Source organism: Drosophila pseudoobscura, chromosome 2 (genome assembly GCF_009870125.1).
Source record: "Drosophila pseudoobscura strain MV-25-SWS-2005 chromosome 2, UCI_Dpse_MV25, whole genome shotgun sequence".
In the NCBI taxonomy this organism is placed as follows: Eukaryota; Metazoa; Arthropoda; class Insecta; order Diptera; family Drosophilidae; genus Drosophila; species Drosophila pseudoobscura.
In genome coordinates this window covers 25,179,861-25,197,207 of record NC_046679.1, presented here as the reverse complement: position 1 = coordinate 25,197,207, position 17,347 = coordinate 25,179,861, and the positions used below count along the sequence as shown (strand labels likewise).

Sequence of the window (17,347 nt, the reverse complement as noted above, 5' to 3'; positions counted from 1 at the left end):
CCTTGAATGTGTCCGAAACTTGGACTCACTTTTGTGGGCCTTTCAGAGCGCCTTTTTTAATTAGTCTTCTGTGGAAAATGCAAACGAAAGGAAAGGCTGAACACGTAACGCAGAAACCAGCCAAATATAGGCATTAAATTGCCTTAAGTAGCCTCTAAATGATTATGCAAGCCGGCCATTGCTGCAACATTTCACGCCCCAATGGAGCGCATCGTGGCCGACACAGAAGCGCAACTAAAAAGCCAACAAAGAGACTGAAAATAGTGAATCGAAGCAGGAATTCGACACGGCTGGGGGTGCAGTGAAATCGTACAGAGGCACCACTTAGCCTCAAGTTCAATGATTCATGCAGTCGATCGATTGATTAATCTTAGACACACATAAATCAGAGCTCAAATCAACACTCGACAAACGAACTGGGACTATCTTCGTGTGGCTCGCGTGATCAATGAAACTATTCAACATTCAGAATGCATATAGATTGCAATCGTTAATAGCTTAACGCTATAAAGCCATCAAACTTTGACTCCTTTCACACGGCCACCGAAAGGGGGTGGAGGAGGGGGGGGTTGGGGAGGGCAGGAAACCATTAAACATCACTTTCTGTATGAATATAAAAATCAAATGAATATTTACTTGGTTTTTGTTTGATTCTTTTCTTTTTTTCCTTTGCCTGAACATGCGGCAAATTTAGTTGACAAAAGCCGAAATGATGGCTAAAAGAGTAAAAGAATGAGTGGAAACAATAGATAGGACCTCCGAATACCCTTTCAGAGGAATTTCGAACAGTATGGCAACACTACGCTGTACAAATGTCCCATAAGCGAAAGGACACATGCGCTACGAATGGCAAGAAACAGAGACCATTCGCCGCGAGTGAGTAGACTGGAAAATATTTTAGGAAAAGTACAATTATTCTAAAGAGAAAATTGTGGTCTTGTGAATCGAATAGAGGAATTCCTTTTTGGCTACAATATCTGAAATATAAAATACACCTTACGGTGTGAAATATCCCTTTTAATGGAGGACGAAATCGTCCCTAAAATTATAGTACCCTCCTAGACCCAGGAAAAGGGAAAATTCTGTCATCAGCAAAAAGCTGGGAAAGCAACAGAGGAACGAGCGAGCGAGAGAGAGAGCGAGAGAGAGGGAATTGCGACTAAATGTAGCGTGAATATAGAGCACGGAGTTATAGACAGACATCAGGACAGCCGGCAGAGATAGCTGCAGCTGTACTACGGGGCCCCCGCGGAACGGCAAGGGGAAGGGGAAGGGTAGGGAGTAGGTGTAGGGGGGGAGACAAAGATAAAGTTTGCGTGTGACATGCAAGGCTCATCGAGACTCCCATTGGGTATGGGAATGGGGAGTGGGATAGGGAAGGGATGATGGAATGATGGGATGGGAATCATCGCTTGGTTTGGTCGGAGAAATATAGTATCAAGGAAATATATATTTAAATTGCACAGCGACACCGAAGTACAAAAGCGTTGAAAAGGGTTCTTCCAGCTCCAGCTCCAGTGCTCCACAGGAGGAGAGTGTTAGTTGGAGGTCTGAACATAACCATTAAAGTGCACTGAATCGGAATATATATAGATGTGGATTTGTGGGCAACCCCTCCTCCGGTCCCCTATCGCCCATATCCATACCACAGAGAGCAGGTTGATTGAGCGCCCGTCGCGGTGGAGTCTATGACTTTGCTGTGTCGCCAGTTTGCTTCTCTACTTTTTGTATATTTTTGTAGAGTTTTGTAGTCACTATTTTCCCACATACGAGTGCGAGTGTACGGCCCGTTGAGCTCGAAAATGAAGTCGCTTGACAACTCTAACTGATGTTGATTGCACGGAGCCGTGCATTAATTATTTACAATATGGCGGGATAGGACAACACTGCAACTTCCACTGGCACTGGCACAGCTACTGCCACCGCTACTGCTACTGCTACTAATAGCGCATGCCACATGCCACATGCCTCGAAAGTGTGCAATTAGGATTTGGCGTGATTGTTGCCAAGCGTGGCACAATTGTTGTTTGATTGGTGGCAGTTGATAATGTGTTTCGAGAATCCAAAATTGGGTTAATTGTTGCTTATGATACACACACACACGCGCGCGCAATATTCTATGGAAATTATTTATGGAATAGAGCTCCTCGAGGATCAAGTACAGCTGTGCTCGCAACAGAATGGAATACCAGAAGAGACAAGATAAGATATAAAGACAGATATGGTCCCCAATCGAATATTGTTCAGCATTTGAAGGTTTATTTTATTAAATAAAAAAGCACCTTGACAAGTCTTATTCGAGTCGTCTTGATGAAATGATACCGGCGCAGGCTGGGCAGAATACAATCCAGTCGACCTGCCCAAGGATGATCTAAGAGGAGCTCTACCCTAGAAATCTGGACAGATAATTGGACCATTCCCAATTCTTCGACCTTGATGACACTCATTTTTTCTTTTTGTTTTTTAATTTATTGTAAGTTTTCTGTGACTGTTGTATATTCATTTGTATCGTTGAAATTATTGTACAATCCAAAATACAAGATACAATTCTAATTATAATAAAAAAAGGATTAAAAGAATAAAACGAAAAAAAGGATAAGAAGAATACAACAAAATTTTAAAAATTAAAAAAAATATATATATAAAAAATATATATATACATATATAAAAAATATATATATACATATATAAAAAATATATATATACATATATAAAAAATTCATATAAAAAAAAATAAAAAATGCATATAAATACAAGAAATAAAAAATTCATATAAAAATAAAACATTTATATAAAAATAAAAAATTCATATAAAAACGAAAAATAAAAAATTCATATAAAAACAAAAAATAAAAAATTCATATAAAAACAAAAAATAATACAAAAAAAAAAATAAAAATAAACTTAAAAAAAATAAAAAATAAAAAACACCGCAAATAAAACAAAAAATATAAAAAACACATAAACAAAAATGAATCCAAAAAAACTTAACCTAAAAACAACCCAAAATATTAATTAATGATTTTGCAGTTAAAAATGTGCAAGATGATGGAATCGATCAGATATACGAGTATAGCCCGTAAAAGACTTGCATATGTTTCGAAATACGACTCGAAAATGACTCGGAACTGATCACCCTTAGGGTACCCTTCTTCACCAGACAAAAGTATCATTATGATTAGAAAATTAGATAATTTTTGGACTATTTTAATCAGATTGAGGACTCGAAAAAGCCTGAAAAGTGTTGGGAAATTTTATAAAATTCTGTCTGGTGTTTGCAGAAACACGTTGCCATCGGATCAGTATTTCAGTGAGGACAAAAGAACAAGACAAGTTGAAGTGCAGCTCCACACTCCTGATGTTAGTAGTCCTGACAAACCACCAAAGACCCTTCTATAACTCAATTAAGAACCCACATGGAGATGGGATATTGGATTCTCTCGCATTCTCCCGCCGTTCCCCCCCACAAACGCACTTATGGACGTCCCCCAAAAAAGCAGTCCAACCTTTAAAGAACTTCTATTTCGAACAGACCAACTTTAAGAAGCCATACACTCTATCAATTACATGCCCCGCCCATCCACTCAAAGCCTTCGCTTCGACAACTAGCCCAAAACCGTCAACATTTTATCAACTCCGAGGACTCCCACGCCCCCACATATGCATGCCGTTCATGTGGTTTTTATGCTCTCTTCTAGAAAATTCAATGAAAAACTTTTACACACCCTGTGTCCCTAGCATTTAAGGGATGTGTAAAGTGTCTGCCATGTGGTTTTCTTTCCCTTATTCTTTTTATTGTGCTCGGGTGCTGGTTGGTGCTTTACATGCTTTTAGTTTTCAGTTTAGCTAAGCTTTCTGACCAACAAAATTCGAATGAGCTAGACGAAAGGGGAAAACAGAAAGCAGAGGCCAAGGGCTGGAGAAAGCAGGCAAAATCTGGTTAAGGGACTTGCTTTGGGGCATTCGTGGTTAACCCTTTGCTAATGAGCCAATTTAAATTTATGGCTTACTGCTCTCCGCTCTCCCCCAACAAAGAATTCAACTTTAAATTTTAACCAATCTGCTGTGCTCGCTGGCTTCCTTGGGATCAGAGGGAAAAACTTGTCAAAGTGCAGCAGTTGCAGCGGATGAGCGCCACGGGAAATTGGTGCAAGGAAATGGCAGGAGTGGCAGAGGCAGAGTCTGAGGCACAGCCAAACAACAAGTGGCCTGGAAAATGAGCAGTCCGCTCTGGAAGCACTGGCAACTGGCAACTGGCAGCTGGAAAACTGTCTGCGAATGAAAGGTGAGACATGAAAATGCTCTGAGGGAATTGCCCAAGAAATCTCGTGACAGCTCCGACAACGAAACAAACAACAAGTCATTGACAGACCCGGACTCGACTCGACTCGACTCGACTGGGCTTGGTGCTCGGTAAGGGCGAAAATCCAAAGCTAAGACTACTTTATCAGCATAATTCCAAGGGAGAAATGACAAGAGGAAAAAAATACTTATATATAGATATAAAGTTACCAAAGAAATGGATGAAAAAGAATGTCCAAAAGAAAGCAGTCGAGTAGGAACTTTTCTCAGGCTCTGCTCTGTCTGGCTGGCTTGCTGCTTAATTATGAAGCTTGTTAACTATTAATGAAAAAGTTGTTGTAAACCTCCCCAGACGTAACCAACTAAAAGTTGACAAACTACGGCAAAAGGTCGAGAGTTGTGTGGACGAGTAGGCGGAGCTCCAATAGGTGAGGGGTCGTTGGGTGAGTGTGGTTTGGTGGAGTGCTTGGAGTGGGCCACTTAACCACACCAACAACAACCACAACGAAATGGCCTCTCGGCTAATCACGAGATTGAAATAGAATTCACGGATTCAGCACAAACCCAATAGCATAATGTTCTCAATGGCTAATTAGCTCCATGGAATTCACGGAACCCGAAATACGAAACACGAGAAAGTTCGCTTGTAATTGATTTTGCGCGTGGGAGTAGCAATTCGAGCCAAAAATATAGCCAACTAATGGGCACTGCCCCGGCTTCCAGGGTTACCCATGTTCTGCTTCCTCCAAACGGAACTCTCTTTTCCTGCAGAACTCGCTGTCGTATTGCTCTCTCCCTCAGGAATTCCATTTTGATCTTTCCCTCTCACAGAGGGAGAGAACACTCTCTCGCCACACTCGGCTGAGACGTGGTGAGATTTGTTTTATGGTGACGTCGTCCGCTGTGCTGAGGACCATCCACTCATCCAACTCGCTCTCTCGGCTCTCAGAGAGACAAGCCTCAGAAAGAGATAGCAAACGTTCTGCCCTCTTAGCTTCCTCTTTCTACGACGTTTGGCAAACGACTGGAAAACGGATGGTCCTCGAAAGAGAAGAGATGCGGTGATGACACCATGGCACCGTGGAAACGCTCTCAGCGAATATAAATCAAAAGAATAATGGAGTACTCCACTGCGTAGTTTAGGCTCTTGCCTATTGATCCTCCTTCTTGCTTCTCTAGATCTTCTATAATTTGTGCTCAACGACACAGATACGACCAGGCATTGACCCAATATTTCCTTCCCGTTTCACCAGCTTCAGTTGATCCTCTCCCGTTATGCATCTGGATGCTTAGTCTGATCCTCCCTCGTGCGGGTGCCCGCTCTGCTCTACCTCAGCTGAATTCAAAAGTAGTTTTCTCGATCCTTTTCTTCCGACACAAATTCAACATTTTGCCAGCTATTATGCCCCAATCAGCGGCCTACAAAATATCTTCTACACGGTCGCGGGCATGTTAATAGATAAATAGATACATTAATCCCTCAAGAGGATTGCATATTGTCAAGCAATATTGTGCTCTATCGGTGCAGAACATTCCTATTTTGTAAAGAATCAGCACTCTTTTTGGAGAGTATTTGGAGACATTAAATAATTTTGAGAGGCAATTTGGAATAAGTTTAAATTTTATATATGCATTTCATGTCTTTCCCTTGAGAAGGTGGCTTCATTTCGTCTTTAATTTCGCCAGCAAAGGGTATCCCTGTTCTTAGCTCATCAGCGTTCGTGAAGCGCTTTCTTTCTGCACCTCTGGAAAAACTAATTTCGTGTCCAAGCCAGCTGACAGCCCATTCTTCTCGTATCTTCAGTAATTATTTCGGGGTCAATGTCCTTAGCCCTACTTATGAGCTAATCAAGCGACTGTTCCATGCCGTGCCGTTCCGTTCCGTCTGAGGCTTGCTCAGACTTCACTCAGTCTGGCCGTCGCGAACAAATGGCCACAGCCAGGCCAAATTAATTTGATTAATTGCGTCATGCAGAGAGCAGTGTCGTCAAATGATTTCACACCAGGCATCGGCATTGGCATCGGCATCAGGCACCAGGCACCAGGCGGGGGGGCGACTCCGGCTTTCCCCCATCGCTCTTTGTCTCTGCTTCTTCCAATCCCCCACCCATCCGCTCTTCCTTTCCTGGTCGCCCCCGTGTGCTCCCCCTGGAGTGTGATAAGTGCGCTGTGCGGTGTTGTATTACACGACTGCCATGCGCCTGAAATTTACGACGTAGTTTTTCTAATTTTCCTATTTAATTAGCACACCACCAAGGCCACTCGCTGCAAGGTGGGGCTGGGCTGTCAATACGCTCCATATTGGGCCGTGGGGGAGGCCTCGCGGGGGGTGTCCCGGGGGAGCAGGTTTCCTGCGGGCGTCAAGACAAATGATTCGACTATCTGACAAACTGTTGCCATCTGCTTAATGATGTCAGCATGTTAATTAATGCCAAATTATTTGCTCAACTTTCCCCCAACAACAACGACACACAATTTTCCCCATTTGAATGTTGTAAACCCTCCCTAGGGGGGGGTGGCAGGAGAAAGAGTTTAAAAGTCAAGAGGTGTCAATTAGAGCCCTGCATGGATCCGCAGTGTTCATTAAATCCCAGCTATACCCAAGCCTCTCAAATGCTTTCGATCATTACGAATCCTTGCGGAAATTCAATGGAGAGTGAGCGAGAAGAAAAAACCGAAATTTTGCGTCCTGGCAAAGTACAAATTACGATTTCTTCTTCCTGCAGTGCTCTAGTATCAGGGGATAATCTGAGCTGGAGTTGGCATAGAGGATACACATATATTTCCATAAACTTGCACCATTTTCAGTTGAAAGAATGAAGGCAAAAGCCTCGTAGCTACCATCTTATTAGTGCGCCACCTCACATTTATTAGGCAAATGACAGCTTTTGGCATTTAATTGTTCTTTCAAGTTGTTCAGCCCTTGAAAAGGATCCACCACTAACGCATTATGGAGAGTTCTAATTTGAATTCGAAGGCATTGCCGGAGGCGCTAGCCTTGTGTGGCATGCATCAGGGCGTCGCTTAATTAATGTCTAGGCTACCAAAATTGTGACGCCCACTGGCACTGCCACTGGCTGCCCCTCCTCCCTGGTCGATGTCAACTATTTGCCACTTACTAATTAGCATTTGCGTGTCCACACAAACTTGAACGGGGAACGGAAACGGGAAGACACGACAGACGGAGGCCCAGTGCTTGCTGGAGCTGAAGATGAAGCCAAAGCTGAAGAAGGGGCAACCGCTAATTGGGCTTTATTGGCGGTAAATGTCAAGTGACGGCATTGGATGACACTTTCCCCATAGCTCCACCTTCCTGCCACTGTCACTGGATCTGCCACTGCCACTGCCTCTGCCACTGCCTCTGCCCCTGCCACTGCCTCTGCCTCTGGCTCTTCCCCATTCAAGACAACAACAAACCACTTGATTATGGCTTTCCTGATAAGAGACAGCGATAGTGGGCCAGAGAGTCGTTGCCAGTGGCAACTGAAAAGTCTTTTGAGGCTGAAGCACCGCCTGCCAAGGAGTTCTATAGCATTTATTGAGTATACTACTAATATCCCTGGTAGTTCTGAAACAAGCAGGCTGGCCAGGCCTCGTTTGACGTGTAAAAACTGCCAATTCGCGTAGCAATAAACAATTGCAAATTAATTTACTAAGTGCCAGGCACACATCCATAATGAGCTTCATGCTTTTTGTGCCAATTAACGCTTAATTAATTGCAGAATTAATATATGCCATGGACAATGGGGCACGGCTGGAGACGGGGGCAGGGAGGCAGGGGCAGGGAGACAGAGAAGTAGAACAGATGTTTCATTTCATTGCATTTCCATTGATTTAAATGCATTTTTATGCAAATTTCACACTCACACTGGAGCCCACGTGCCCGTATAAATTATGCACAGAAAATGCGAATGTGGAAATGTGAAAATGGGGAAATGCCGCTGGCAGTTCTCCGTTCCTTCCCCCCCTCGGGCCACGGAGCATCTGTTTAATCCCATTTGCAATTTTATATTTCGTTTTTTTTGTAATTAGTATTGGCCCGCAGTCCTAAAACTATGCAGCATTTGCTGGCCACTTTAATGTTGAATTATTGGATAATTTATTGAATGGAATGCATAAATCAAACACTTGCAAAAATATTAAATTATCAAATGAATTTGCATAATAAGCACCGCCGTACACAAGTATTTGCATTCAGCTGAAATTGTTTCATCTGTAAAGAAATTTACATATAAATGAAAACATTGCATTTCCATCCATCGAACAAGAGTTTTGCTCTTCGACTCCTCTGACGCAACAGCACTTCAACGCCTCACCTGCGCAACAGATGCTCGTGTAATACTCGTAAAATGTAACAACTTAATCCGCAGTATTCGAAAATCAATTAAGCAGACTTTCAGATCAAAGCCAAATCTGGCAGAGCTCCGTCGAAGACAACAAAAGCCTCGGCTCGGCTCCACACAAAGGCAGCCAATGAAGCGTGGCTAAGACAGACAGCGCGGCCGAAAGTGTGGGGCCAAAAAGAAAATCAAGCAAAAGCCAAAGCCAAAGAAAAAGGAAAACTTTGCTTCCGCCTTCAGATGTTTTAGGCCTCAACACTTGTAATTAGTTTTTTTTTCTCTTTTTATGGCAGAGAGCGAGAGGAGAATGGGATTAGTGCACGGGTCTTTAGGCCAGGGGCTAACAAAAGATCACGCCCAAGACGAATCGAAAGTAAGCAACGGGCATGGCAGCGCAGGGCAGGGCCTTTCTCCTAGAACTTTCTTCGATTTGTAATAGTACTTTGGCAGAGTCTATGGCACAGCCTGTGGTACAGCCTGTGGTACAGCCTATGGCACAGCCTGTGATACAGCCTGTGGTATAGCTTATGATACAGCCTATGATACATTCTATGGTACAGCCTGTGATACAGCTTGTGGTACAGCCTGTGGTACAGCCTATGGTACAGTCTATGGCACAGCCTATTCTATGGTACATTCTATGGCACAGCCTGTGGTACAGCCTGTGGTACAGCCTGTGGTACAGCCTCATTGCTCCCAAATTTATTCTTCAACAATCAACGAAAGCCAGACACACATCGGCAAAGGGCATATGAGAATGCCCGAGAATGCAAAAACAAAATACGCACTCGTACAAATACTCGTACTGTTCGACTCGGGAGTTGCTGATAATAATTCACTTCGGTGAAGTCGGTCAAACTCGATCATAGGAAGACCAGAGAACGGCTTTGGGTGATTGCGAAAAAGAATAAACTCCCTCGTTTGAGAGTGAAATATAAATACTTTTTGGATGTTTTAGGTCTCCGAATACGACGTTATTTTGCTGATGCGCCATTTGGAATGATCTAGCGTTGATCTACCTACTTTTCATGTGGCCGTATCTCCGGTATTTTCCTGGTGTGGCCGTACATTTATGGATTATTATTCTAGGCTGCCTTACGGACTAAAATAACCCCTGTCCCACCACACTTGCATTCGCTGTGAATTTTCAAACACTCAAACATTGCCTTTCCTTCTCGTTTTTGGTAGTGGATGGTCGGGTGTTTGTCACTGCACCTCAGCAATGATCGTGTCGATTAAGTAACAATCAAATCGTATCGATTTTCCTAAGCCGAAGGCCTTTTCGGCTTTCTTCGGCTCGAGTGAGTCAGTCCTCGCACTGGGATTATAGGGTGATTGAGTAAAACCCGATTGATCGAACCGAGGCATTTGCCAGCAGAAGCCGAGTATATTCAACGCTGAATATTGTCGACTTCGTGCATGAGTAAATCAAGAAAAATTAAGTGGAATAAAAAGTAAAGTTCCACCAAATTCTATCTCCAAGCACTTCTCCCAATCATATCCTATTAATTTTTCATTACTTTGCTCCCCGCTTCTTCCTAGATTCTGAGCATTTTTCTTCATTTACCGAGAAGTGCTGCCGGGCAGATACGCAGATACGCAGATACATTATTGGTCACATTGAAATTTATATTGATGGTTCTTTGGCAACAGTTTGCATTAATTTCCAGCGATTTGCCAAGCTGTTGTCCTTCATCCCCACACATCCCTGACACGGCTCCAGGCCACTGCGGGACTCCTTCCTCCCCTGCGGTGTCCTTGCTCCTGCTGCACATTCTGCTCCTTCTGCCGCATATAAATAATGATTTCTTTGCCATTTGAATGGCAATCCATCCATTTGTCTTGTGCATTCTGACGGCATTAGAGGGTTGCACATGTGGAGAAGCTCGTTTCTTTTGTTCTTCTCTCGTTCAGTCTCTTTCGTTGGGTTCTCCATCATTCATTCGTGTACAAAATTGCATTTTGTTGAAACAGAACAACCAAAAGATGCCCCAAATGCAAACACTTTAAGATATATATATACTCCCATTTCGATTTCGATCCATGTACGTATCTGTGGGCATTTTTTGTGAGATTTTTGCATCCTCATCGCAATTTTCCCTCACTTCTTATCGGGTTTCTTACTCTTCCTCTTTCGCAACGAACAAAGAAGTCGCCTACCAAGTCGTTCGTCTTCATATTTATTGCATAGCCATTGTCAAAAATCGGTTGCATTGTACGCCCGAGCCCTGCCCCTTCCTCCCTTCCTTTATTCCACTTTTCCTTACTTATTTTCGCATGCAATTCGTCAAGAATTTCGCTACTTGGGTGTTAATATCAACGCGAATTTAATAAGAAATATGCACGAGCAGGGTGGAGCAGCGGGGTGGCGACAGGGTATTGCAACGGGGTGGCGACAGGGTATTGCAACGGGGCCTCCATTATCCATTATCGGCAACATATTGCCTCCCCTCTTTCATATTTTATTTCCTCCTCTTTCGCCTGCAATATTTACGACTTGAGCGCTGCTTTATCTCTGTCTTTGTGCGTGCGTCATAATAATCAGAATATGTACAATGTATGGTATATGCTCGTATATTTAAAGTTCATAAACGATAAGCAATGTACTGCCCTTCCACTGTTCCAATTACTTCGATTTACATACATCGAATGGCTTTTAATAGAATTAACCAAAGAAAAACCTCCAAGAAACAAGTGACAGATAAACGCCTGATCCTACCGTTTAGACAGCTAATAGATACAATTAATTCCAAGGCATTGTCAAAAGAATCTATTCACGGAATGGAGTGAAGATATAGAGAAGATCAAGTGTCTTTATTACGGAACTGGAAAACCGGACATCGTTCTACCATCCCCAACCTCGAAGGAACATCCGCCCGGCCTGATGTCTAAACTTTTGAATACCTTTTTGATTGTTTAATGAAATTATAGACGGCAATTCTAATGTATTGAACGCTGTTCGATTACCCCGCTCGATATCAGCAATAATCCATAGGCTATAGCCAGTGGTGCGATCCCCATTTTTGTATGTGGTTTGCAGTGGTGCCTACTGTACCGCGAGCTACACACACACACACTAGAGGACTTCCTGAATCTACAGCATAAAATCAAAGCTATGCTCAATGAGCAGTGTTGTGTTGCTCATGAGTGAGTGAACAAAAAAGAGTTGTTCACTTAAGTGAGCAACTGAACATGTTCCTTCCAAGCTGTTCTTTTTTGCTGCCTTGTTCTTTTTTGCTCACTTGTTCTTTTTTGCTCACTTGTTCTTTGTTGCTCACTTGTTCTCTACTCACTTTTTGCGCAATTTTGCTCCTCAAAGTTCATTTTGCGATCTGGCAGCTGTTGCTCATATTTGCGTTTACTTCACATTTTTTGTATTACGGGCAAAGCTGCTTACTCTTTCAAAAATTCGAAAGTATAGTGAAATTTTGAATCATCTGTGCATGAATAGTGAACAACTGAAGTGAGCAAGTCAGCAACTGAGCAAGTGAGCAACTGAGCAAGTGAGCAATTGAGTGAGTTAACTCACTTACTAAAAAAGAACAAGTGAACATATTCACCAAAATGAGCAATGTTTACCCAACACTAATGCTCATGCCCCTTCAATGCGTTCGATCAATACGAATCCAGGCTTCAGTCGGCATCGAATCATCCCGAATCCCTGCAAACCGAATCCGAGCACTGCGGATTAATATCAGCCAGTGACTCGATACATACCACAGACAAATCCTTGTGAACATACACCCATAGTACAGTATTTTTGCACACAGGGAGATCGGTAGCGTGCATGCACAAACATGTCGCAGAGTCGGCACCCTTGACGTCACAGTCCACATATGGCAAAGCAAAAAACCAGCCACGAAAATCAAGTATAGAGTGAGCGAGAAAATAACCGAATCGATTCGGATCTGACAGAGTAAAAATGTCGGGACTCGCTTCATTCGGTCCGTTTTGGGCGAGCGATTCGAAGTTATGAGAAAACTGAATCGCTGATTCTATCGGGCCGAACGAAGCGAGTTCCGAATCCCACCGAATCGATTCGGTTGCCCGTTCATGCAGGTCTCTAATACATACATACATACATACATATGCACTTCTTTCGCCTTCTCTATCGCTCTCTTGCTCTGTCGCACTCTCGCTTGCCTTGGGTCATGGTTCACTCCTTTACAGGGTCACTCCCTTCTTCCACTCTATAGTTCTTCAATCCGACCCCGTCTTGAATCGAGTCAATCATCGACTAGACTCGTCGTTCTCTCGTCCTACTCGACCCTTTCGCTATCCTTTCGACTCTGCATTGCAGTAAATACCATCCCGCATTGTCCATTGTAGATAGATATATGTAGATCGCTCTATAGAAAGATAGATCGCAAACAAACGCTGCTGAAAAAGCTCAGTAGCTCAACAAATGCTCTGAGGTTATAGCCTGTGGTTCTAATTTCTAGACTGTTATGAGAAAAAATTCTCTTTTTTTCCTTTTAAACATGTCTAATATTTTAGACATCCGTAGCGATATCGTTGTATTAAATTCGAATAAATCAAAAAGGAAAAAAAGCAACACTGATTTGATGTTAAAAAAATATATAAAAAATAATAATATATAATTAAACAGTTTTTCTATGAAATAAATAGTTAATTAATCAAATATTAATAAGAAAAGATATTTTTTTGTGTTAAAATAAAGCAAGCAGAACAAGTTTTGGACTTTGTAAGAATCTAAGTACTCCAAAAATTTCAAAAAATTATCTTATTAATTTTCGTTGCATTTGGAAATGGAAATGCTTTTGGTTAATCTCCCAATTAGTAATTAAATTATAAGGATATGCTGTTCGGCCTGTATCAGAGAAGGACTCCACACACATACAAGGAAAGATACCTTCAAAAGTGGCCACGGAACACAAGAAGTGCATTAAACTTTCACCTTTGGTTCAATTTTTCACCGTAATGACATTGCAGCTACTTTGGTCCCGAGATCTGATCTGGCAAGACCGCAGTTGCGGGCTTTTGTTGCCGTTTCTGTTGCTGTTGTTTTAGCCCCCTTTTGTGGCAGTGTTGGCCTTTTCACTTTGATGCAATTTCGTGTAGCATACTTGCAGGCAGCGCACTTAAAAGACACACATCCGGCGAGCGAGAAAGGGCGAGAGCGAGACAGAGCAACGATAAAGTTGTGCTGTACGCTCCGTCTCTTTCCGGCGATAGGCGAGTGTCTCTCGCTCTCGCTCTTGCTGCCGCTCTCGTTGTTTGGCCAAGAGACAAAAGCAACACGAAAACGCCTGCAGGATGTGTTGTGTGTGCAGAGACAGAGACAGAGAGAGAGAGAAAGAGAGGGTGTGAGGGAGGCAGAGAGTGATAAAAAGCGGAAGTGCAGATTGCCCAAGCCCCAACGACGACTAAAGTGTGGAAATGTCAATTTGCTTTGTGGGCAACACAGCAACAGGGGGTTGGGGGTGGGGGGGCAGACGCTCGAAGGGATTGTAGCAGCGGGAAGGATATAGAGATAGAGAGAGAGGAACAGCATCAGCAACTGCAACACCGAATATTGATTTTCAATTTGGAAAACGCACAGAGAAAGCTTTCACATCCCTTTCTCCGTCTGCGCTTCCTCTGTGTTGCTGTTTGCGGGACATAAACCCCGGAGTCAAGAGAAAGAAATGACACTGACGGTACAGTGAACCACCGATAAGCGATAAGTTAAATTTGCTGCCCTCCGAGTCTAAGAATGTCCATCGAAGATACTTTTGATCCACAGGCCAGCAGCGACTGTGACCGCAGGAAATGCCATGCCAGGGGTTTGAAAGCCACTGGGCGGCCAGACGCAGTGAAAGCTTAAAAGCAATTTTGTGGCTAATAAATCCGATTTCCGTTTTGTTTCGAAATAAATTGCCTGCAACGGGAAGGGAGAGGCGCAGAGGGCGGTGGGGGCAGGCCGCAGGATGCGGCTGGCGCACTGACAGACGGAAATGGCTAGCAGGGGACGCAACAAACAAGGACCCACGTAACCGACGCATCCGCCGGATGTGCAAAATTAGCCTGTTTCTGTTGTCCCCACCCAACAGCCCCACCCCACCCCACACATGACCCAATTTTCGAATGCAACCCGCAACCGCAATGGTAATGCCACTCGGGGGAAAATCCTACTGTATCCACAAACATCCTTCTGCCGCAAGGACTCAAGGCCTCGAATCGGCTCCACTCACCTGAACATCAAAATTTTGCTGCTGCTGCAACAGATTGCCGGGAGACTCCATGTGATTGGGTCCAGCTCCTTGGTGGTTCATCATCGGGGACTGTGGAAGATCAGACGCGGAGATAAGTAGGAATAAGTAGGACAGTGTACAAGGACATCATTTCGATTGGGTTTCAAATAATTGGGTTGTAAATTAAGGCACTTAAATACTTTTATAAAGATTTGCCACATTATAGATCTCAATAGATTGCAGATGGAGGACTGATTGGGATTCATATTCGCCCGTAAAGAGTGTTTTATGTAGAACGTACTTGACCGGGCATCCAGTAATCATCACATCATAAAATCTCAAAACACAAGCTGGCGAGTGCTTCCCAAACTGTAGGGCTTACCTGTGCCGCCATCGGCATTCCACCGCCCACGCCGTTCATCATCGGCGGCTGCAACTGGTTCATCTGTGCCGCCATCTGCTGGTGTGCCGCATACCCCCCACCTCCGCCGCCGCCGCCGCCACCGCCCACGCCGTTGCCATGGATGCGGCACTCGCCCATTCCGGAGCCGCCGCCCAATCCACCGCCCACGCCCACGCCCATGCCCTGTCCGTGTTCCATGAGCATGTGGTTGAAGGGGGGCGGCAGCTGGGGGAATCCGCCGTGCTGTGAGTGGTCGAGTAGATTCTGGGGGCGTGGCAGGGGCAAGGTCTCTTCGGCGGGCGAAGGCTGCCGCGAGCCGGGAGTGCGACTGCATATAGAATGAGAGAAAGAGAGAGAGATAATTATAGATTTAATTGAATTAAAAGTTGTGTTTGCTCAAAAGTAGGTAACATACAGTTTGACAGCATAGTGTAAATACAGTTTTACATTAATTTTTCAGGTAAACAGTTTCAGATTGACTGCAACTTAAACTGCATTTCTATTAACAGAACAGTTTGCGGAACGTCGTGTTAACATTCAGGAAATTTAACAGAACAGATTTTATCCAATAACAGTCGGCACAGTGGCGCTCCATGATGTCATAGTTGAAACTTTCTTGTTTACAGTGAGTTTTCATACATTCTAGCTTTTGTTATCGTTTCCAGTCTTAGTTTTAGTATATCAACGGTTGTACATGCACTGTGACAACCGCTTAGCCACGACTTACACCACAGCCAAGACATGACCCCATGAACTAAATTCACATATTACACAATTGTCTTAAAACTTCAGATTCTGAAACTTTGGTTGGGACAGTTTGAAAAAGAAAATTTTGAATATATACAAGGAAATCAAAGTTGAATCGAATCGTTTGAAACAAAAATCTTGACAAAGAGATCCGCCCGCTCAACACATTCTACAGATGAATGACTAAACATATCAATCAATCCATTATCTGAATTAAATTTCAGCGCAGTTATCACTAATTATCGCCAAACAGTTTCTAAGCCACTGTTCCGAGGGCAAAACAAAAGACTCAAGCGACAAACTTGTTTCGTGCCAAAGACCCATGACGTCAGCGCCCAGCTGGGACCCAAAGTCCATAAATAACACTCGAATCAGCATGGAGACAGCGTTTTTAACGAGCGGCGCTTAAAATGCAAATCAAAAACTAAACAAAAAGCCTGCAAAAAGCAACAACAAAAGATTTTAGATCACACTCCGAGCAGCAGATGTTTTTCAGATCGTCCCCGCTGTACATATACCGATTAAATATAGCGCTCCGAAACTCAGCAGCTTCCATTCATTCATTCATTCAGTCAGTCACTCATTTATTCACTCGCGCTTAACCCAATGCACTTAACCCCCTCTCAATGCAAAGTCAATGACTTTGCAACTGTTTTACTTTTTTCCTGCCTGTGCAGATGTGTGGTATACCCTTTCACAGGGTACTATGAACGAAGTAGACCAACATTTCGGATGAACGGGTGGATGTATGAGTGATTTTTATATACCCCTTTCAGAGGCTATTATGTGTTTTACCGAGGGCTTGCAAGGCAGACTCCAAATAAATTATTTGTAGTAAATTGTAGTAAAGAATTATTGTTTCAAGTTTCATAATTGTTTGGGTTTCGAAACATAAAATCAGAATGGAACTATATACAATTTTCAGAAAACCGGCAACGTAAATGCTCTGCTTCTGTAACTTTAAATTATATAAAAATCTAAAGAACATTTCAGATGACAATTGAAAGGGTATCAAAAGCATCGACACCATTTGCGACCATTTGCGGGCATTCCTTTCTTTCTATAGCTAATGGCCGTTTAGCTGTCTATCTTGTTCCTCTCCGTCTCTCTGTTCCTCTCTCTCTCTCTCTCTCTCTCTCTCTCTCTCTGCCCCAGCTCGGTTGCATGTGGTAATTGCCATCTATAATTTCATTGTCGGGTCATTCACATCGCATTCGACAAACACAATCCCACAGCAGCAGAACCGAACCGAACCGAACCGTACCGAAATGATTAGCAATATTAGCCAGTGCTGCTGAAACTACAACACTGAGAGAAACGGCAGTTCTACTGCCACTTAATGAGTGTGAATAATTGGGTGG

The 17,347-nt window shown here is 43.4% G+C and overlaps 1 protein-coding gene across 3 annotated transcripts in view; it reads right to left on the bottom strand.

Annotated features, from left to right (window-relative positions):
- pum (pumilio) overlaps positions 1 to 17,347 on the bottom strand; it is a 210,966-nt gene that overhangs the window by 163,826 nt on the left and 29,793 nt on the right. For all 3 annotated transcript variants that reach the window (XM_033385976.1, XM_033385977.1, XM_033385978.1), the window contains 2 exons: positions 15,219 to 15,567; positions 14,837 to 14,926 (listed from right to left, as the gene is read on the bottom strand). In XM_033385976.1, coding sequence (XP_033241867.1) covers positions 14,837 to 14,926; positions 15,219 to 15,567 — 439 coding nt within the window. The remainder of the gene's footprint in view (positions 1 to 14,836; positions 14,927 to 15,218; positions 15,568 to 17,347) is intronic.